The following is a 22989-nucleotide window of genomic DNA, read 5'->3' on the forward strand; positions in this document are numbered from 1 at the left end:
CCGTCGCGTACGCACGCGTTGTGCGCGCTCTCGCAGCGTCCAGACAAAAAGACCCGGCCCCGCCCACGGGCCCCGCCCCTCCCCCCTGCCATAGAGCGGCATCCTGAAAGCTAGAGCGGCTCCGTATCCGAGAGCGCTGGGCTGGCTAGAGCGGCTCCGCAGCTGAAGCAATCAGTCCCAGCACCGGCGGAGAGGTCCTGTCTCCTGGGCCAGACTGCGCTTCCGAAGGCGACTGTTTCCCTCGGGTGCATGCGTTAGTAACTCATTAATTCTCCCAAACATTAGTCAATTCAAGCAGTATTTACTAACAGTTATTACTTGACAAAGGAAGAATTATGAAATTCTTACTTTTAAAAAGTCTAAACTGCATGGTGGCGAACGCCTGTAATCCCAGCATTCGGGGAGGCTGAGGCAGGAGGATCGCTGTGAGCTCAAGACCAGCCTGGGCTACATAGTGAGTTCCAGGTTAGTCTCAACTACATAGTGAGGCCCTGTCTCAAAAAACAAAAACAAAAACAAAACAAAACAAAACCTCACTTGTTAAACAACTCCATTCTCCCCACCCTCCAGCCCCTAGTAGCCATATTCTGCTTTCTACTTCTGTGAATTTGACTACTGTAGGTACTTTGTATAAGTGGAATCATATACTGTATTTTTCTTGTCATATTTTACTTAGAGTAAATATCCTCAAGTTTTATCCATGTTGTGACACAAGATCTTCCTTTTTAAGGCTGAATAATATTTCCAGAAGTGCAATTGCTAGAGCGACTTGTCCATTTTTACAAAGGCAACATCTGACTTTACAGAGTAGGGACCTTAATCAGTATTAAATAATAAGTCAAACAAAATTACTTTCCCTAAGGCATCAGGTAATCAGTAGGCAGTCTTGTTAAACAGTATTCCAGTATGCACAGTAATCTTTTTGCTTTACTTCCAAGTTCTGGGTCGTTTTTCTCTGCCATCTCCCCAACGCAAGTGCAGGTGCTGTGTGTTACTGGCCATTTTGCACCCAGTGGCTGGACCCAGAAGCACAGTCAAATGACAACTGAGGTGTGGCTAAGCCCTACATCACCTGGCTTTTATGAGCACACCAGGAGATGATGCTTGCAAACTGCCTGTTGAAGAGCCTGGCACATAGTGGGTGCTTGAGACATAAGAGGAATTGTATTATTGTTATGTGGCAGCCGAGTGGAGGAGGTTTCACTGGTTATGACTCAGGGGAGCTGGTGGCTATGACTCCTGTCATGGAGGGGAGGGACTAAGGCAGAGTTCTGGGGCCTCTGTGCCTCCACACCATAATGTTGGGGGAACTAGTACTTCTTTTTAGGAGTCTCCACTCAACACTTCCTCAGGCATGGTGGGAGCAGTGGTGACTTGGCTGATGAACTACAAGCCGTTCTTGTTTGGGTTCCTATTCCTTCTGCTATTGCTTAGCAACTGGCTGGTCAACTATGAATCCAAAGCCACCCCCTCAGAATCCCCACAGGTGAGGAAGAGGGGCCTCAGCTGTCGCTGAGGTTGTGGGATGGATATTCAGCTAGATTGGGTGGGGGGCAGAGACAAAGAAGGGGTCAGGACGGTGGGGCGAGACTGAGGAATTTGAGAGTCCAGTCTAAGTCCCTGCCCTGTGACTTCCTTGTGGGTGACAGTGGACAAATAAATCACTTGCCTCCTCAAGACTTCAATTGCTTCAGCTATAAAATAGGGATCATCCTGGACTCTCCTATTCCTGATTTATGTCAACGTGCTCCCTGCTTCAGTAACAGTATGAACTACTTTAAGTGGAAAAATACTTAAATAGATAAATTAGGTACATGTGTCGGCCTAGGTAAAACTCTATAATAATGAAGATAGCAGAAACGTACATAGATTATGAAATTGTGTTAGCTTTGTATTGCTGTAACAAATACCTGAAGTAATCAACTTATAAAGACAAAATGAAAAGTTTATTCCTACATTTTTGGAGGTTCCAGTCCATGGTAAGGCAGATCTGTTGCTTTTGGGCCCATGGTGAGTGGGCACAGTGGAGCTTTTTCACCTCATGGCCAGATACTGCAAAAGGAGCTAAAAACCTGGACTCTCAATTTCCTTTGAGGGTGTCCCTCCTAGACTTGAAGACCTCCCATTAGGCCCTAGTTCTTAAAGGTTTCACCACCTCTCAATGGCACTACTGTCTGGGGAGCAAGCCTTTAACCCATGGCCTTTGGGGGACATTCTACACTTACACTGCAACAGGTAGCTTTTATATAAGGTTTAAAATCATGCAGCCGAATGTGGTGGCACACACCTGTAACCCCAGCACTTAAGAGGCTGAGGCAAGACGATCACCTGAGTTGGAGGCCAGCCTGAACTACATAGTGAGTTCAAGGCCAGCCTGAACTACGCTGTCTCAAACGAACAGCAACAGCAACAAAGGCAAGACAATGCCTTCACCCATTTAAGGCTGCATATGTGTTAAGTGAAAGTCTCGACCTTGGTGCTACTGACACTCTGAGAAGGATAATTCTTTGTAGCAAGGTCTGTCCTCTGCATTCTTGGAAGTTTAGCAGCAGCCCTGGTCTCTATCCAGGAGGTGCCAGTATCACCCCACCCCACTTGTGGCAATCAAACATATTTCCAGACATTGCTCCTTGTCACCCAATGAGAACAGAACAGCCTCGAATAAAAAAATCCATGCAAGCCAAGCATGGTGACACACCCCTATAGTCAGTCCCTGCACTGGAGGCGGGAGGATTGCAAGTTCAAACTCAGCCCTGACAATTAATGAGAACTTGTCTCAAATTTTTTTAAAAAAATTTTATAAAGGGCCAAAGATTTAGCTCAATGCCAGGACCTTAGGTTCAATCCCCAGGGCTGGGGAAAAAAAAACATGGAAAAAATAAATATCAAATTCAGGATTATAGTTGAAGAGATGATTTTCAGGAGGGTAGAGGAATTACAAGTTGAGGGTCCACAGAGGATTTCAATTATATTTGTGACTTTTTATTTCTTAAATGTGGGAGTATGGTATGAGACTATCGATGTTTGTTGTAATATTTACTTTTTTGGCACATCTGAAATAGTAAATGTCAGTAGTTTGTAGCTGAATTCAAAAAGAAAAACAAAGAATTACTAATTAAGGGCAATCACTGAGCATGTCACGAGAGCACTGAGACTGCAGTTTGAGGTTCCTGGGCCTAACAAAACGCTCAGATGGCCACACTGGAAAAATGACTCTGGAGACAGGTGTGTTTGAATTAAGGGCTCATGGCTGATGATTCCTGTAGAACCAAACGTCACCATGGATTCTTGGGAGTTGGGGTCTATGTGACAAGAGGAAGATGAGTTTTCTTCATGGGACCTCATCCTATCACCCACAAAATGAGGGGAAGGTCTGAGGTGCGATCAGGACAGGGAGCAGGTGTTCAGTGTGGGAAGGCATCATCATTATTAACGAACTTTGCCCTCTTCCTGGTGGTGGGGAGTTTAGGAGGAGGCAGAGAAACCAAGGACTTCGGAAGCGGGCCACAAAAGCAACAGTGCCAAGAACATGAAAGAAATAGAGAAAATGCATGCCTGCTTTGCCCTTCAGGACAAGATCCTTGAACGGCTTTTGTTCAGCGAGATGAAGCTGAAGGTCTTGGAAAATCAGATGCTCATCCTATGGAATAAAATGACTCACTGCAGGCCATCAAGCAGATATCGGCATTTCCCCAGGAAGAAACGCGTACTGGAGAGGCGTGACTCAATTTTCTCCATCATTTCTGACTGTACCTCCAATTCCCAGGCCTAATGAGACAGAGGCAGGCCAGCCTCTACTGATGTTACCGTGACTCGGTGTGTTAGTCTGGTTTGTTGTTATTACCATTGTTGCTATCACACAGTTCACGAGACCAGAAACTTTATATAAAAGTAAGTGACACACAGAGAGGCAGCAGAATGGAAGTAAAATAACATATTTACTCATCGATAAGGGTCGATCGCACATAAGCCGTGCCTGGATCGACCACACCCTGGGCTACAACTCCTCCTTTTATAGGGTTTCACAGCCTTGACTTCTTTTGGGTGGTTACATTCTGTTCTCACAGTTCAAATCACAGTCACAGAATAGTTAATCTTTTCAACCCAGACGTAGCAGTTCTTTGCAGTTGGGAGTTTACCTTTAAGATTCACCTAGTTGTCTATTCTAGTCCATAGGAAAGGGGTGTTCAGGGTCAGGGGAGCGAATGTTAGCCGTGGGTTCTTTCATCCAGACACTCTTACGATCACGTGGCTCCAGTCTCTTCGGAGCTCAAGGTCTTGATGTGCCCTGTTATCTCAGGTTAAGACCAATGCCTCATTTAGCAATTAGTGCCTTCGGTGCCTATTAGTTCTGAGCTAAACATAGCAAACTGCTGTTAGAGACAGCAGAAGCCATTTTACATTGTAACAGTTTATAGGTTTTTGCTATTTATGAAAGTTTTCCCTATTAGTCTAAGAGCATAGGGTGAGCAACAGCTTCTCCTGAGGGCCTCCTGGCAGAGAGTAGGTGAGGGCAGGTTGTGTGTGTGTGTGTGTGTGTGTGTGTGTGTGTGTGTGTGTGAGAGAGAGAGAGAGAGAGAGAGAGCAAGAGAAGGAAGGAATAAGAATGTGTGATGAGAGAGGAAGTAACAGAGAGAGCCAAGAAAGCCAAACTTACTTTATAACAACCCTCTCTTGAGGTAACCCATCCAGTCCCGAGAAACTTCACTCACCCCGAGATGGGCGTTACTTCATTCCCGGGGTGTTTTCCCCAATGACCTCCCACCCAGGGCCACCTCTTCAAGGTTCCACCATCCCCCAGTGCCATTGCCCCGGGGACAAACCATATCTGACCATAGCGCCCTGGGAATCCCATCGGAGGCTGTTGAATGTTCTTAGCCACGTGGGAGAGGCTGGAAGTTCGTCCCTGAAGAGCAAACCTGTCCACAGCAGGTCAAGGAGATAGCAGGTGGGCATAGCTGAGGGAGCTCTGGCCCACCCCTTCCTCTTCCACTTGGGTGCCTCTCTGTGGCCCAGGGCCCTATGCCAGGTCCCAGTGCATCTCCCCACTGCTGCCCAGCCGGCATCCATCCCTATAGGCCAGAGTGAGCCTTGCCATTTCGACCCTAATCCTTGCCTACCCCTCAGCCAATGTCCCGCGCTCCTGGTTGACAGAATAAAGCCAGCCCATCCTCCTTCCCATGGTGCCCAGGCCCCTTTCCAGACTCTCTTCCCCTCTCTTGCTGCCCTTACAACCTTAAACTTTCCACTAGGGTGTCCTGCATGTCAGGACATGGGGTTTTTGCCAGAGCCACAAACCATCTGAATGTGTCATTCAATAGTGTTTCTTTAAATCAACTCTCTTTTTTCTCAAATACATTTGTCTGTAAGAGAAAAATACACAAATACATAACAATATTAAAAAAAAAAAAACCATCGTTGGCTTAAATAGGACACAACTGTAAAAATTAAGACAATGAAAACAAAACCATGCTAGGTTCCAAGCAGAGCTTGACGGCTCATTGAAGGATGAGAGTTTTGTGAATTTGGAGTTAAAAAGTGAAATTAGCTGGTGTAGTAACGTGGTCTGTAATACAAGCACTCTGGGAGGCTGAGGCTAAAGGACTGCAAGTTTGAACACAGCCTGGGCAACTCAGCAAGACCCCATCTCGAAAAATAAACATAAAAAGGAGTGGGAACGTAGCTCCGTGCAGAGGCCCCAGGTTCAATCAGTCCTCTGTGCTGTCCCCTCTCCCCAAACTGAGATGAGCAAGTGCTAGGTTGTGAAACGGGCCGGCACCAAGCTGGGACTTCTCCGTAGGGGAAAGGGAACCATCACCTCACGGTGAGTCAGTGAGACCCTAAGTCATGCCGGTGTCCCACCCAAAATCTCTCTGGGCACACATCTCATGCCTTCGAACCAGGCAGGTGGCTGGCTGTCCTCCAAAGGCGCCCACATCTTTGCTTACATGGTTCCTTTCCTGGACTCTCCAAAGCCACTGCCCCCAGAAAACTTCCCACAGCCCAGATGTGTGAACCTCCTTCCTTAGTGCTCTGGAACATTCTGTAGTCGTACAGTAGAATGTGTCCCAGTCTGCTGAGACTTGATTTGTAAACATTCCTGTATTTCCTCCCCATGCTCCAACTTGCTGGTGATCTCTCTGAGCACAAACATAGTATCCTGTTCATCTGTATCCCCCTCGTGCTACTTAACACAGTGGCTAGTGTGTAGTCAGTGCTCCGTAAATAACATCTATGACTGCCAATCACAATCTTACGTGTCTTGACATTTGTTCTGCCCTCAATTTTTGGATGGTTCACCTATATCCTATTTTGTTTAAGAGCAAGACCGCTGGGTTTAAACTTTCTAGGTTCAAATCCCAACTTTACCAACTCTCAATCGTGTGATCTTAGACAACTCTGAGTTGTTTATTTTTCTTGTACCCCAGTTTCCTCCCCTGTAAAATAGGGATCTATGGGTCATATAGAGCTTCTGTTAGGATTAGCTCTCCCATCTCTGAGATAAACAGTCTGACACCCACAGTTTAAAGGAGGGGAGGTTTAATTTGGCTTCACAGTTTCAGGAGACTCAGTCCATGGTTAGGTGGCATCCAGGTAGAAACATCCCAGGGGAAAAGGCATGGCAGAGCAATGATGTTTAATTCATGGCACCAGGGAGCAGAGGGGAACAGTGCCTGAGAAGAAGGGGCCAGGGGCCAAATATAATACTCAAGGTTACACCTCCATGACCTATCCAGGCAAACACAGAAATGTGCTTTGCGAATGCCCTAGGTGGCTCCTAAACCAACCAATCAAGCTTAACTATCACAGATGGTGTCTTAGTCGGTTTGTACTATTGTAAAAAAAACACTTCCTATCAGATACTTTATAAAGCACTTGACCTCCTTCTGTCCACTCTAATCTCCTTATCCAACAGTTGCTTGGCCACAGTTGTTTCCTCTTCTAAACACAGGTTTTTACTCTTTACTTAAGCTAAGAATTTTCCAAGTCTTTATGGAATATTTTCCTCTAAACTGCAAATCATTCTCTTTTATTTTATTTTATTTTGGGTACTGGGGACCGAACTCAGGACCTCATTCTCTTTTTTAAAAGTTATTTTGCTATTTTCACATTTTGCTACAATGACTCAGCAGAGGCTATGCAGCATTCTGAATGCTTTGGAGCTTTAAGACTTTTTCTGCCCAATGCTCTTGTTCATCACTCTTAAATCCTGCCTTCCGTGAGGTGCTAGGGTACAGACACAATTCAGGCAAGCTCTGCCACTAGGGGGCGGGAGTGAACTTCCCCTCCAGGTTCTCGTATCTTGCTGTCCATTTCTGGCTGGAACCTCGTTGGAATGGTCTTTGCTGTCAGGACTACTCAAGACGTGTTGTGGAAAAAAGAGGTTTCCTTCCAGCTTTATCTTCCTCTGTGCCCTCCCCGGCACGACCCTTACTCCTCTGGTCGTGGTAACACAGGATTTTCCAATGTGCACTTCAAAACTCTCCTAGCCTCTACCCATCGCTCAGTTGTAAAGCTGCTGCCACATTTCGAGGTGCTAAGTTATACAACACCCACTCCTCTGCCATCAGTTCCTGTCTTAGCCTATTTTATACCACTATAAAGAAGAGCCTGAGAGGCCCGGGATTTAGCTCAGTGGTTCCACTGCCTGCTTCGCCAGTGCAAGGACCCAAGTTCAATCCCCAGTACCCAAAGAAAAAAAGAGCCTGAGAATTCATAAGGAACGTAAATTTGTCCTTGTTTTGTTTCTTTTTTTTCCCAGTACTTGGAATTGATCCCAGGACATTCACACTAAGATGTATCCCCACCCCTTTGTATTTATTTATTTATTTATTTTTGAGAAAGGCTCTATAAGTTGCTAAGTTGCCCAGGCTCAGTTCAAACTTGCAATTCTTCTGCCTCAGCCTCCCAGAGTACTGGGATTACTGCCACCTGTTACCATGCCCTGCCAGAAGTTCATTTCTCACAGTCCTAGAGGCTGACAAGGTCAAATTCGCGGTGCCTACAGGCTTGGTCTTTGTTTCCAAGGTGGTATCTTGAACTCTCTCTCCATCCTCTAGCGGGGGAGGAATGCTATGTTCTCACATGCAGAGGATGGGAGAGCAGACAGGGAATGAACTGCCTTTGCCAAGCCCTTTGGTAATGGCATCAATCCATTCATGAGAGTGGATTCATGACCTAGACACATCCCAAAAGCCCACACCTTCTAACACCGTTCCTGGAGGTTAAATTTCCAACATATCAATTTTAGGGGATACATTCAGGCCAGTGCTGATGAGTTAACTGCACTCTTCATGTCTTCACTTGAATAACTCCTTAGTGAAGTCTCCCTGTTTAAAAACACAACCCTTTGTTGGGTGTCTCACATCTTCTTTCCCCTCCAGGACTAATCTCCATCCCTTTTCTGACTTTTCTGCCGGAGGCCTAAACTATATCGATGGCATCTTTGGGTTCCCTGGCTCTGTGGCCTTCAGGTAGGCTTGGCCAATGGGACCTTGGCCAATGGATCTCCAGAAGACCAGAGGGAAGGAGGGGCTTGAAGTTCTTATTCCCCTAGCCTCTTCCTGTGTGCACAAATCAGGCTAGTTTTGGGCTAGGTGGGTCTTAAGGAGCTCTATGTGACTCTCCTTCCAGATTGTCCTTGAGCCCAGGGTGGTAGCATCCTTAGGGTTACCTGTGCAAGGGTACTGCACTCTCCCTGTGGGCTCCCTCTATCCGGCTCAGGCCCTTGTAAATAGTCCCTTTTGCACAGTTTCACAGGCCATGGCTGATGGCCCTGCGAAATCACCAGTCCATTAGGCTGCCCAGCACTGGACCATTAGGATAGCCATGTGGTAACCCTCTCTAGGGAAACAAATACAGCAATTCAACCACACACTTGATCTGCACCTAACATGGGCAGCACAGTAAGGCACTGCACATTGCAACGAGCATTCGGAATGAAGAAAGAAAAGTGTCAGGACACCATGGGTGGTACGTTCTCTTTAGAGCACCAGACCTGCACCCGGACTTGCCACCACAGCAGCCCCCATGGAGGTCTGAGGTGGCCCTGTGAGGCCCAGACTGACCCGTGTGGAAGATGGTGGCCGCCAGGGAAATTACTCTCTGGCAACATTGGCCTGTGGCCCAAGGTGAGCTGGGCACGATAACCTGTCACCAGGTTCATGATGGTGAATTGTCACCAGTTCACAAATGGCCATGATCATACTGGGTTCTGACCACCCTGGACATGATCGTGATCTCCGGAGAGCTGATCTCTTCCATCAAGGAGGTTGCACCCAAACGCTTAGTGCTCTGGGGATTGCCTTCATCACGGACTAAAATTTCCTGCTACGACATGGTCTGACAGTGGACTCTGTCTTCAGCTGGGGGCCCTGTCAACATGAATCGCTTGCCCCTCAATCCTTACCAAGAGCCGGTGGCCTGGGTAAAGAGAGCTCAAAGAGCCAGCGTCATCCAGTTCCCTGTTATTCTCTGTAGCAGCCGACGGGAAAGAGCCCACCCACTGAGTCTGGACTTAGGGCCTCTGTCACTACTTACCCCATTTTTTGGAGCCTGCACTGACTGTAACCATTGGCTGGTAAGCTCACAGTGCCCCTTTTGAAGGACAACTAACTGGATGGACATGACTTTTGGTTCTTGGTGATGGACATCAGAAGTAGTCCTTCCCGATGGACTTCTTATTGGACAGACTGGCTGGACAGGCAACTCTGACACTGCCTTTACTGTGAGAAGTCCCCTTCCTACCATCCACCTCCTGTGCTGTGGTTGCTAAGCCCGTGCCCTGTTGTCACTTTTCATGGCCTCTAGAAGTTGCTTCTGAGAGCAGAATGGACGGAGACCAGAGCTCTGGGACAAGTGTAGATTACCTGGCTGATCTGGGGGACCTGAGAAACCCCAAGTGATCTAGCATACAGTCATAGGAAACAGATCAAGTAGAGGGTAAATAACCTTCCTCCTCTCCAGATCAGCATAGGCTCTGCTGAATAACTCTAGCAGCCATCCAGGCTGGGGCCCATTAGCACACAACTACTGTATGGTAGTACTGAATACATCACCCACCTATCCCTGTCTGCCACACCCAGCTGTACTGGCGTCTCACTTCCTGACCCTGGAGAGACTATTATTACTCCTAGGCGGCCACAGTCATAGCGATGTATGTGCCTTGGGCCTGGATGACTATGTTCCCATCCTCTTCATGACTGATGTATCAGTCTTCTTGTCTCTAGGACAACGATACCCAAAGCCCACAAGTTAAAAGTGGAGAGGTTTGACTCAGCTCATGTTTCAGGGGGTTCCTTCCAAAGCAGGAACATCATGGTCAAAAGCAGAGGAAGCAAAGTGGCTTAGTCCCTGGTGGCTGGGAAGCAGAATAGGGGAACAGCGCCCAAGAGGAAGGAGTCGGTTGCCGCAAAGCCTTCACAACCCACCCAGACACACCTAGAATGTGCTTCACCAGGTCCCTGGGAAGATCCCAAAGCCGAGTAAGTTGAAACCCCCCCCCAAATTTGGTATTTGTGGCTGCAGTCATTAACTGGAGCATCGGCTGGAATAAGAAACTCCCAGCTGATTAGTTTAGCACGGTTCTGAGCATGGCCGGAATGCCCAGAACTTACCAAAGAGGTAAGACCTACCCTGGCTGTGGGGGACACTGACCAATACTTGCAGCCTGCATGGAATAAAAAGAGAAAGAACAAGGAAGTCTTGCTTCTTTTTTTCTTCGGAGGAGCTCCAGCCTTCTCTGTAGCCTTTGGACATCTGTCTCCAGGCTTCCAGTGCAGATTCTTAAGCTTCCTGATATGACTTCACGTGGGACGCTGCAGCGAGCTTGAGGTCTTTGATCTTTGACTGAATCCTCCAGCTCTCCAGTGTATAGATGGCCCTTTCACCCTCTCCACACCAGACTCTGCAGGCAGCCATCAAAAGCCTACTTTGTAAATCCTTATACCTTTGGACATCTGTCTCCAGGCTTCCAGTGCAGATTCTTAAGCTTCCTGATATGACTTCACGTGGGACGCTGCAGCGAGCTTGAGGTCTTTGATCTTTGACTGAATCCTCCAGCTCTCCAGTGTATAGATGGCCCTTTCACCCTCTCCACACCAGACTCTGCAGGCAGCCATCAAAAGCCTACTTTGTAAATCCTTATATAGAATATAGAATAAACCTAGAGAGACCCTGTCTCAAAAACATAACTAAATAAAATAGAATATATATACATATACACATGTGTGTGTGTGTTATATGATATGTGTTCTTCTGGTGAGCCCTAACTGATATACAGATTTTGGTACCAGGAGTGGCTCTCGAGAAACAGAATTATTGAGGAGGTCAATTAGCTAACTCCAGGAAACTAGAGAAATAAAAGCCAACCCCAGGAACTGCTAAAGCTATCAAAGATAGTAAACCAAAAACAGAGTTGCAGTCCTGGAGGGATTGAAGAAATTAGGCTACTATCAATGACTTGAAGAATGCAGAGTTGCCGGTTCCCACCACATCTCCATTTAATTCTCCTATTTGACTTAGGCAAAAGAAGAATGTATCCTGGAGAATGACTGTGGATTACTATAAACTGAATCAAATGGTGACTCCAATTGCAGCTGAGGTACCGGATGTGGTTTCTCTGCTTAATAGATTAATACATCTCCTGGTACGTTGTATGCAGCTATTGATTTGGCAAAGGCTTTCTTCGCCACACCTATCCATAAGGACCATTAGCAATTGCTTTCACCTGGCAAGACCAGCATTCCCTCTTTACTGTCCTACCTCAGGATTATATTAACTCTCCAGCCCTGCGTCACTACTCAGTTTGCAAGGCTCTTAACTGTCTTTATCTTCCAAAGGTGTCACACTGGCCTATTCCATTGATGATACTATGCTGGTCAGACCAAGTGAGCAGGAGGTAGCAATCACTCTGGATTTGTTAGTAAAGCTTTGTGAGCCAGAGGATGGGAAATAAATCCAACTAAAGTTCAAGGTCCTATCACTTCTTGGCCTTTTGGCTAAGATCAAGTGACGTTTAAGGTCCTCTATCTCAGTGAAATTTCTAAGAGTCCAGTAGCGTGGGCATGCAGAGCTATCCCTTCCAAGGCGAATGAGAAGTTGCTGCATCTGCCTTTCCCTACAACTAAAAAAGTGGCACAATGTCTCGTGGGACCATTTGGATTTTGGAGGTGACACATTCCTCCCTTAGGTGTCTTACTCCAGCCCATTTACAGAATGACTCAGAAAGCTGCTAGCTTTGAGTGGGGCCCAGAATGTGAAAAGGCTCTGGCCATACTCTGCACTGGGGCCATACGATCCAGCAGATCCAATGGCACTCGAAGTGTCAGTTGCAGGTAGAGATGCTGTTTGGAGTCTCTGGCAGGCCCCCCCATAGGTGAATCAGCAAAGGCCTTCAGGATCTTGGAGCAAGGCTTTGCCATCTGCAGACCACTACTCTCCCATTGAAAACCAGCTCCTGGCCTGGTACTGGGCCTTAGTAGAAACTGAACGCTTGACCAAGGGACACCAGGTCACCGTATATCTGGAGTTGCCCATCATGAGCTGGGTATTATCTGATCTACCGAGTCATAAGATTGGATTCCATCATTAAATGGAAGTGGTAGAGATGTGATTGAGTCAAAGCAGTCCAGAAGGCACAAATAAACTAAATGAAGAAGCTGTCCATGGTTCCTACTCCTGCTATGCTGCCTTCTGTCCCCTGGCCCATATCTATGACCTCATGGAATATACCATATAATAGTGAAGAAGCTGTCCATGGTTCCTGCTATGCTGCCTTCTGTCCCCTGGCCCATATCTATGACCTCATGGAATATACCATATAATCAGCTGTCACACGACGAGAAGGCTAGATCCTGGGTTACAGATGGTTCTGCGTGTTACGCACACACACTTGAAAGTGTACAGCTGCAACATTACAGCCCTTTTCCAGGACATCTCTGAAGGACAGTAGCAAAGGGAAGTCACAGTGGGCCAAACTTTGGGCAGTGCATCTCGTCATGTATCTTGCCTGGAAGAAAAAAAATGGCCAGAGGTGTCGCTGTATACTGATTCATGGGCTGTAGCCAAACCTGGATGATCAGGAACTTGCAGGAAACAGGACTGGAAAATTGGTGATAGATATTCGGGGAGGAAGTGTGTGTCTAGACCTCTTTTGTATGGGCAAAGGATGTGAAGCTGTTTGTGTCTCATGTAAATGCTCACTAGAAAGTGATTTAATAGTCAAACAGATAGGATGACCTGTTCTGTGGATAGCGGTCTGTATTTTCCTTCAGTCAGCCCTCTTGTTGCCTAACGTGCTCTTGAACAAAATGCTCATGGTGGAGAATGGACATTGTGCACGGGCTTCTACTTACCAGGGCTGATCTGGCTGTAGCCGCCGCTGACTATCTTATGTGCCAGAGACCAGCAGTGATGCCCAGGATGGCACCATTCCCCAGGGTGATCAGCCTGTGACATGGTGGCAATTGAATGTATCCGTCTGTTTCCTTCACGGAAAGGGCAGGGCTTTGTCCTTACCCGTGTGGACCCTCACTCTGGGTACGGATTTGCCTTCCCTGCATGTAATGTGTTTTGCCAAAACAACCACTCGTGGCCTTAGAGAATGCCTTAGCCATCATCACGGAATTCCACCGGGCATTGCCTCTGGCCAAGGAGCACACTGCATGGCCAAAGACGTGAAAGGAGGTGGTGGGCTCATGGGATCCACCGCTCTTACCACGTTCCTCACCACCCAGAAGCAGCTATGGATTGACAAGGGGGTGAAATGGCCCTTTGAGGACCCAGTGACAGTACCAGCTGGGTCACACTGCCTTGTAGGGCTGGGGCAAGGTTCTTCAAAAGGCTGTGTATGCTTTGAACCAGGCTCCACTGTGTGGGACTGTCTCCCTCAGCCAGGATTCATGGGTCCAGGAATCGACAGGTAGAAGCGGGAATGGTACCTCTAGTGAACCACTAGCAAAATTTTTGCTTCCTGTTCCCACAGCCTTATGCTCTGCTGACCCAGAAGTCTTATTTCTAGAGGGAGGAAGGCTTGTACCAGGAAGCACAACAGTGATTCCCCTGAACTAGAAGCTAAGATTCCTCCCTGATCATTTTGGGCTCTTCCAACTTCGTAAACAAGCTAAAAATGGAGTTATGGTGTTGGCAGAGGTTACTGATCCAGACTATCAAGGGGAAGGTGGACGATTACCCCCAATGGAGGAAAGGAAGAATATACTTGGGGTGCAGGAGAACCCCTAGGGTGCCTTCGACTATTACCACCCTTGTCATTGAGGTCAGTGGGAAACTAAAACAGTGCAATCCAGGCAGAAGGACAAATGGCCCAGGACCTTCAGGAATGAAGGTATGGGTGACTCCACCAGGGGAAGAACCGAGATCTGCTGAGGTGCTTGCTGAATACCAAGAAATACAGAATGGGAAGTGGGAGAAAATAGTTCTAAATACCAGCTACAGCCTGTAACCAATTACAGAAACGAGGATTATAAATGTAATTCCTATTGTGTAAATACGCCAAGCTGGCATCTTGATTCTCTTCCCTCGCAGACTAAGGTTTTGTTTTGTTTTTTTGAGACAGGGTCTCACTCTATAGTTGAGACTGACCTGGAACTCACTATATACTCCAGGCTGGTCTCGAACTCACAGCGATCCTCCTGCCTCAGCCTCCTGAGTGCTGGGATAACAGACATGCGCCACCATGCCCAGCCTAGACTAATGTTGATAGACTTAATGATTCTGAAGTCCTGTTACATCTATGTTATAAATTTAAATTGTGAAATGTTAGGTGTAAACATCAACAGGAGAAAAATTTTACCTTCTGTTCTTGGGTGGGGATCAGCGCGTTTCTGTCTGCATGCAGGATAGTTGTACCGTGTTCGAAGTAATTAGGACCTTGCCATCGTGTCTGTGAACTGAGTATGGTTTAATGAAACGTGCCTGGTTGTCAGGTTGACAAGGGTGGCTTGTAATAATTAGCTGTGGTTAATCGAATTTGAAACATCCAGCTGATCGGTTTAGCACAGTCCTGGGCATGACCAGATGATGGATTTACTGAAGACAGAAGCCCCACCCTGGGTGAGAGTGGCACTAACCAATAGGCTTGTAGCCTGGATGGAATAAAAAGAGCAAGAAGGGTCGGGCGTGGTGGTGCACACCTGTAATCCCAGAACTCGGGAGGCTGAGGCAGGAGGATCGCCTGGGCTACAAAGTGAGTTCCAGGTCAGTCTCAACTATAGAGCGAGACCCTGTCTCAAAAAAACAAAAAACAAAAATAGAACAAGAAGCAAGGCTTGCTTCTGCTTTGGAGGAGGAGCTCCAGTCATCACTATCACCTTTGGATATCCGCCTTCAGCCTTCTGGCACAGATCTCTCAGCTTCCTGACAGGCATTTGCGCAAGGCCGCAGAGCCTGGATCCCCCGGCTGTGCAGCCTGCAGGCAGCCATTGTAAGCCTGTTACTGGCCTTGGCTTTTCTTTAATACGCTGGACACTCTGGTCCTAAGGCTCGCTGTTCCTCCATTATAAACACTTCCTGTTCTGTCCTCATAGCCTCGTAAAGCCTCAGACAGAATAAAATATTAAATCTGTTCCTCTAGTGAACGCTAACTGATACAGTGGCCAACCCACGCGCATTGAGCTCTTTGTATCCTCAGAACTTGTGCTCTGGCTGTATGGCCCTTCTTGCTCGGACTTGATGCAGCGTGCATAGCCACAGGCCAACTCCTATTGCCAAGATGTGCCCCGGTATTCACTCCATGGATCTCACCGTTCATGAAGAATTTCATCCTCTAGACGGGTAGACGGCCCGATCCACAACTTCCCAGCCATCCTGGAGGAAATTATCCTGGGGACAGCCATACAGGCCAGCACAGATCCCTAGCTCAGGCTGCGCGGGGGTAACCATGTGGTTTTGGACTGTGTGCTGAAAGTCACCACAGCTGTGGCGCAGGCAATGTCCGCTGCTGCTTCTGGGCTAAAACTGTAGCCAAGGCATGAAGCCCGTGCGGCTCCCACAGGACCAAGCCCAGGTGCCTCAGGCAACGACTCCAGCCCAGCTTCGGTGCCTTTGCCTTCGTCAGACCTGGCAAGGTCTCCAGGGCCAGAGGCTCAGGTTGCCGTGGTGGGCTTTGTGCTGTCTCTTCAGGCCTCCCTCCTACAATGCCCCCTGCAGCTTTGCCAAGGGAACCACTAGTAAAACCCTGCTGATTTCTACTGTTGGGTGGGCTTATGTTTGATGAGCACTTGATCAGGGGATGAACCTTTGTCAAACAACCCTCCAGGGCTCCACTGATGAGAAAGCGGGCGGCCTCCAGAAGGTGTCCCCTCTGCAAAGCAGAAATGACCACCTGGTCTCCGCATGGGCCCTGCGTGCTGCAGGCCATTCCTCCAGTGCCTGAGGTCAGGCTAGATTTTCTTTGCTTGCAAGATTAAACTCACACCTGCCTAGAAAAAAAGCACAGTAGTAAGCATGGGGTCCCTGTTCTGGGACACACTCCGTGGCGTTTCCAGCTGTGCCCCGGCCCCCATGTTTCCCCCGCTGTGACGATGACAGTTGGACAACACGATGCCTCACTCAGTGCCTCTGACTCTGCTGTAAGTTTCTCCAGTGAAGGGCATTTGGGTTGCATGACTCTGTGGCCGTTGCCTTCACCCAGAACCTCCTCTCCTGGGCCTCTGGGCTTGGTCCTCATCTTCCTCCTTTTTTCCATCTCATTCCCTTGGTGATCACCATGGATATAGACGGTCATTTGCCAATGATTTTCTAAACTGTACCTTTGCCACACACCTCTCAGTCCAAATGCAGAGGTCCAGCTGCCTAGACATCTGAAAATTACCACGGTCGATCCCGATCCCTCTGCCCTCCCTGTCTTTGCCCCTTGCTACATGCGGGACCCTGTAGCTGGCAGGGAAAGTCCACTCCCTTCTTTCAGCTGCTCAAGCCCGGAATTTTGGAGCTCTGCCCCCAACTCCAGTTCATCAGGACGTCCCAACAGCTGTACTTTCCAAGCACATCCTCACTGACTTTGTCCACGGCTGGTGCAGGCTGCCAGTATCCCCCACCGAGCCAGCAGGGCAGCCCCTTAACTGTCTCTCTGCCTCCATCCCTGCCCTCTAGTCCGTTGTCAACACAGAAGCCAGCCATGGTGTGAAAATGTTCTCCAAAGGTTCACGTGTTAGGAGCTGGGGCCCCAGTGTGGTGATGCTTTAGGCAGTGGAACCTTTAAGAAGTGGGGCCTTAAAGTACAAAGTGATTCCCTCTGAAGGAATCCATGTAGTTCTATGGGACCCCGGTTGGCTCTCAGGAGAGGGTTGTTATAAAAGGGCAGGCCTGAAGCCAGGCATGGTGGAGTACACCTGTAAACCCAGTACTCCGGAGGCTGAGGCAGGAGGATTGCAGTGAGTTTGAGGCGAGCCTGAACTACATAGCAAGACCCTGTCTCAAAAACAAAACAAACAAACAGACAAACAAAAGGCACAATAAAAGGGCTAGGCTGGTCCCTCTCCTCCCTCTGGCTTTCTCTGTTGCTGTGAGACCTCCCCTTGTCAGGTGCACTCTCCCATGACTTCATGCACTGGCGCCCGATGCAGCCAGGGGGGCTTCCCCACAGCCAGCCATGCCATTTGGACTTTTAGTTTCCAAAACTGCAAGCTGAATAAACCTGTTTTTTTTTTAAGAGTTCTCAGCCTTAGGTGTTTTGTTATAGTAACAGAAAACAAAATAATACAGCGTTCCTTTGAAAAGGTGAGTCAGATCAGGCACTCCTCTGCTCCAAACTCTGCAAAGGCTCCATTATCCCTGGGCGTGGAGATCTACGGTCTTCCTGTGCGGTAGGAGGATCTACAAGACCACCCTGACCCATTGCTTCTCAGCCTCTCTTACTACTCTTCCCCTTGCTTGGTCGGCTCCAGCCACTGGCCGGCCTTCCCTTTCCTTTCACACACTGGACACTGTGGCCACGAGCACTCCTCTTGCATCCCCATGGCCTCTTCCCTTTACTTCCTTCAGGGGATGCACCCTTTGGTGAGGCTCATTTATCACCCCCACCACCCCCACTTATTTTTCCACGGCACAGATCACTTTCTAACACAGCATTTCACTTATGCTCGGTGCCGCCCTGTTGGAAGGCAAGCTCTCTGAGGCCAGGGTTGTTGGTCTGTGCTGCTCACTGATATTCCTGAAGCCCAGGCCCAAGTAGGTGCTCAGTTAGTCTGAGATGGCAATGTGCATCTGTTAGTACAGCCGCTTGGCCATTGTGTCCTCCCCCAGACCCAGCTGTAAGACTTGGCAAGCAGCAGATGCTCAGTAAGTGTTTATTGAATGACAAAGCGATTGAATGGATGAATCAGTGAATTAGTCAAGGTGGAACTGGTGATAATGTATCCTTTGCCAAGAGAGATTTTCCCTTTTAAGATTTAATTATCTTGATAGCTTTCCAACTACATTCTTCCTCAACAGTCCTGATGAGGCTGGGACAATGATCTTCCTGAGAGGAGTGGTCCATGAGACCAGTGGTAATAACAATGGCCAAAGTTTGCCGGGCTCTTGCTGTGTCCAGTCACCAAACTTCATTTTTGCTGTATTCTCTCTCGAATTCACACTCCCATCTCAGAGAGCTGGGTTCTTCAAGAGCCTATTTTACAGATGAGCTCACTGAGGTGCAAGAGAAGCTGAGAAATCCTACCAGAGTGGAGGGGAGGGGAATTTGCATTCTGCAGTCAGACCCGAGTCCCTCCAATGAGGAGGGCAGTCAGGGATCTTGAACTTTTCCGAAGAGTAGGAGGTAGCCATGGAAGGTTAGCAAAGGATGTTTGCTCCCTCATCTAGAAGGAGAAAATGATTCCTCCCTCGTGGGACTGTTCTAGAAGAGATCTTGGGTCATGAGTGGAAAACAGGAATGTCAGCCTCAAAGAACAGCCCTTAAACGGAAGCCGTAAAGGAGGCATCCGAGCCTACAGAGGTGGCATACCATGGTATCTACTGCCACCTGGTGGCCATCTTCCTGCATACATGCTGTGGTTTCAAATCAGACTAAATTCGGGACAGCTGCGACCGCCACTGGAGCCGGCAGGCAGGAGAGGAGCTCCAGGAGCAGCTGCTGGGGTGTCTTGAGGCTTGCAGGACCCAGGAGTGGATCAACTGACTCTGATACGCAGTTCTGCCTCTTTTGCAGACTTCACCCTACTGAGCGTACGCTTCCTTGGATGTAAAATGGGGCAGGGCAGACTCTGTTTCGCGAGATTATCGTGCCGATCAAAGCATAGCACACAGAAAACACCAAGCCCTGGACCTGGCACGGTGCCACTGCTCAGACTGCACAGCCCGCTCTGAGCTGCAGCGAAGATGATCCATACTGCCAGGCGCACGATAAGGAACGGTCACTGCTGTCACCGCCATTTACCCTCCCTGAACCCGGCTCACCACCCACAGGAGGTGGAGTTAAGTCACTCAGACTCTTGGCCACGGGGGCTACAGATGAGCCACAATCCTGGCCTCTACCGGATCATATACCCGACCCCGAGCATCAGAAAGAGGAGATTTTAATCTGAGCCCCGACCAGCCACAGAGTGGCTGTGAGGCTGTAGGGACACGGTGGGGATGTGGACTGAGTGAAGTTGCAGAGGGAAGTCTTGCTCCTCAGAAGTGTGGTCCACAGACCAGCATCGGGGGTGTATCCTGGGAGCTTGTCAGAAATGTAGATTCTCAGGTCCTCCCTTGACTCACTGGCTCAGGGTGAGCGGTTGAACACAACCCCCAGGGCAAGCACCTAAGCACAGTGAAGTTGGAGGCAGGCTGCTCTGGTGCATTGGTTCTCAACTTTGGCAAAGTAGTAGAATCACGTAGGCTCTCCAAAAACCATGACATCCAGGCTGTGACCCTGGGCACCTCTGGGGACTCAGACACCAGGGGTTGTGAAAAAAGTCCCCAGGCCCACACCTGTCATCTCAGTACTCTGGGAGGCTGAGGCAGGAGGACTGCAAGTTCAACTCAGCCTGGTCAGCTTAGTGACTATTCGACCTTGGGTCAAAAGAAAAAATAAAAAAAAGACCTGGGGATATAACTCAGTTCGAAGGCCCTGGGTTCAATTCCCAGTACCAGTAAAAAAAGAAGGAAGAAGAGGAGGAGGAGAAGAAGAATTAGGAGGGCAGAGAGGTTCCTAGGTAATTCCAGGGTGCAGCCTTACTGGGTGCTGAGAAAGCAAATATAGTTTAATCCTTTGTGTTAGAGACATCAAGAGTGATGTGTTACCAGAGGAAGATCTGATATCTGCCCAGGGCCGGGCATAAGTCTGGTGTAAAAGTCAAGGCAAAACACAAAGCCCGCCTTTGTGGAGCCCTTTCGTGGGGACCAGGCCATGGGCTGCCTGCTTTATAAGAGCATTGCAGTTTAACCCTTGGCCCAATCCATATGTTGTCATTATTCCCCATTATACAGATGAAGCAACAGAGATCGTGACTTACCTGGGGTCCTAGGCAGTGATGGAACTGGGATTTGGACCTGACTCACCCGAATATTTAACAACGAGGTCAGACTGTATCCTTGGAGCCCTGAGGAGCTAGGGTAGGTTGGGATGGGGTCCAGGAGGGCCTGGGGGTCAGAGCCTGACAGCTGCTGCCTGTCCCCTTGCCTCCACACTGGGCATCTCCTGGAGAGAGCCACCGGGGTCGTGTGGTGCACCCAGTGCACCCTGACAGATCTGCCCCCTTCCCTGCTGCCAGGGACCCCAGAAACTAATCCCCTTGGCACGGGGCTTGCAGCGGGATTAGCGGTTGGGAGTTAGGTGCCACACCTGCCGGCCTCTGGAGAGCTTAGGCAAAGCCTGTGCCTCAGAGCCCAGAAAGCCTTGCCAGTGTCCGAACACTGGCCAGCCGCGGTGGGGCCTCAGTCTGCCGGTCCTTCCAGAGCCTCGTGGAAGAGGGTAGGTTGCAGTTGAGAGCCCCAGGTCCGGCAGGGTTGTTTCTCAGCAAGCTGAAGGGGCAGGGCAGCTGGAAGTAGGGGCTGGGCAGGGAGGGAAGCCAGCTGTCCAGGTTTGCCTAGGACTGAGGGTTGGCGGGAACATGGGACTCTCAGAGTCCTGGTCAAGCAGAGCGGGGGTGGTGGTGGGGGTTTCCAAGCTGTTGTTTCCCTTGCCATGGGGTGAGCCACATGAATTGAGGGGCTGTTCCTCCTGTACTCTGTTGTGTGTGTGTGTGTGTGTGTTATTAGAGACTAAACCTATGTCTTGTGCACTGGGCAACACCCCCAGGATTTTTAGATAGGGTCTCACTAAATTGCTAAGTTGCCAAGGCTGAGTTTTGAACTTGGAATCTTCCTGCTCCAGCCTCCCAGAGAGCTGGGTTTACCAGCATGTGCCACCATGCCCAGCTCTCCCTCTGTGCTTTCCAGTAGTTCTCTGTTCCCGCTTCCCTTTCCTGGGCCTTGGGAACCTCTTTTTGCCTGTACTCCTCTGGCTCAGCTTCTTGTCCGCGGGAGTTCCTAGGGTGTAGACCTGAATCCTCAAGGAGCTGTTGGACAGAATGAAGACCCAGGTGAGGCACAGCACCGGAACTGTCTGGCATTGGTCTGGGTCACCTTTCTGCCTAAATCGCCACCACTGACATCCGCAGGTGCACCTGGGCCAGGAACAGGCTGGTGTCGGCTCCTTGATTGCAAACCGGAAGCCACATATCTTCTCTCTCACACTGCCGGCCTCCTCCCGGGACGCCCTGTCTCCTCCCAGGTCTTGCGAGGTGAACCCCCAGCTCAGCTGCCTCACTCTTGGGACCCCCAAGGCCTTTGCCTCGTTATGTCTGTGTCTCCAACTGCAGCACCAGTGGGCGAATGTCTTTCTAGTTGTCCTTGTGGGCATTACCTCGTTGCCATCACCTAAACTCTAGGAGATGTAGGATGATTATTGCTCCTATCATGCAGATGAGAAAACTGAGACCCCCAAACTGTTAAGGGCAAAGCTAGTAAGAGCAGAGCTGGAATCAAGTCTTGCTCCCCTGAGCTGCTGGCTCCCTGGGGAAGGGGTGCCCCCCCTGCACACAGCAGGCCCTTAGAATGTCTGAAGAAAGAGGGGCTGTCCTGAGTCGGCTGTGAATACGGGAGAGGAAGTGAGGGTGATGGGGTGCAGACGGAGAGCCATGGGAGGGTGAGGTCTGGGGGAGCTCCTATTTCCGGGCTGGGACGCGGGAGGCTCTAAACGGCCACTGCCAGTCCAATGCGAGCAGCTGGCAAGCAGCCCAGAGGCTAAATACAGGCTCCCCTGTGGGTCTTTGGAATAAACCCTGGGTCTGGAGACAGGCGAGAGCTGAGGCTGCACCCTGGAGGAGAACCCTGGGCCAGGGGTGCAGAGTCCCAGCTGTGTGCGGAGGGAGGTGGGTGGTGCACGGCACAGCGTGGGTCTCAGCCCTGCCTCTTGCGGCTCACGACCTCAGTGACTGTTTCTGAATTGCCTTCTTCCCCTGCACCGAGGGACCTGGGCTGTCTCCTCCCTGGGCCCTTGCTGGTGCTGCCCCTGAGGATCTCTGCTCCTGCTCAAGGGGGTGTGTCCCACACGGAACTGACAGTGCCGGCGTCCTGTGTCCCATGGCTCTGCTCCGACACACAGGTGAAACAGAGGCATCGTTAACAGTGAGAGCCACAAGTCCTGTGAGTCGCGACCCAGACAGACAGTCCTGTGAACGCCACCACAATCGGGACTGAGGCCGAGTCCATCCCCTCCCAGATTCCCTTCTGCTCTTTCGCTTGTTTTATTTCTTGGGTGGTTTGTTTGTTTGTTTGTTTGTCCCCCACCCCCACCCCAGGCCTGGGGATTGACCCTGAGGCCTTTACTCTGAGGTACAGCTCCAGCCTTTTATATTTTATTTTGAGACAGGCCTTCTAAAGTTGATAATTGCCCAGGTTGGGGACCGGCTTCAATCTTCCTACCTCCTTCTGGGATTACAGACGTACACCATCACACCAGCCCCTTCTGCTGTTTTATAGCTTCCCCCAACCCCGGGCCAGGCA

At 49.4% G+C, this 22989-nt stretch overlaps 1 protein-coding gene across 1 annotated transcript; it reads left to right on the forward strand.

Annotated features, from left to right (window-relative positions):
- Positions 1-115: 115 nt before the first annotated feature.
- Tex46 (testis expressed 46) lies at positions 116-3892 on the forward strand. Its single transcript, XM_019207743.2, has 3 exons — positions 116-253; positions 1353-1486; positions 3470-3892. Exons 1-3 carry the CDS (start codon positions 250-252, stop codon positions 3770-3772), a joined length of 441 nt encoding a protein of 146 aa, XP_019063288.2. The 5' UTR covers positions 116-249; the 3' UTR covers positions 3773-3892.
- Positions 3893-22989: the final 19097 nt, after the last annotated feature.

Source organism: Fukomys damarensis, unplaced genomic scaffold (assembly GCF_012274545.1).
Source record: "Fukomys damarensis isolate Sample0158 unplaced genomic scaffold, DMR_v1.0_HiC HiC_scaffold_23, whole genome shotgun sequence".
In the NCBI taxonomy this organism is placed as follows: domain Eukaryota; kingdom Metazoa; phylum Chordata; class Mammalia; order Rodentia; family Bathyergidae; genus Fukomys; species Fukomys damarensis.

Bases quoted from the DNA above. Each gene is read 5' to 3' on its own strand.
- Tex46 (XM_019207743.2), top strand. The intron at 1,487-3,469 runs GTGAGGAAGAGG...TGGGGAGTTTAG, and splicing joins CCCCCTCAGAATCCCCACAG to GAGGAGGCAGAGAAACCAAG.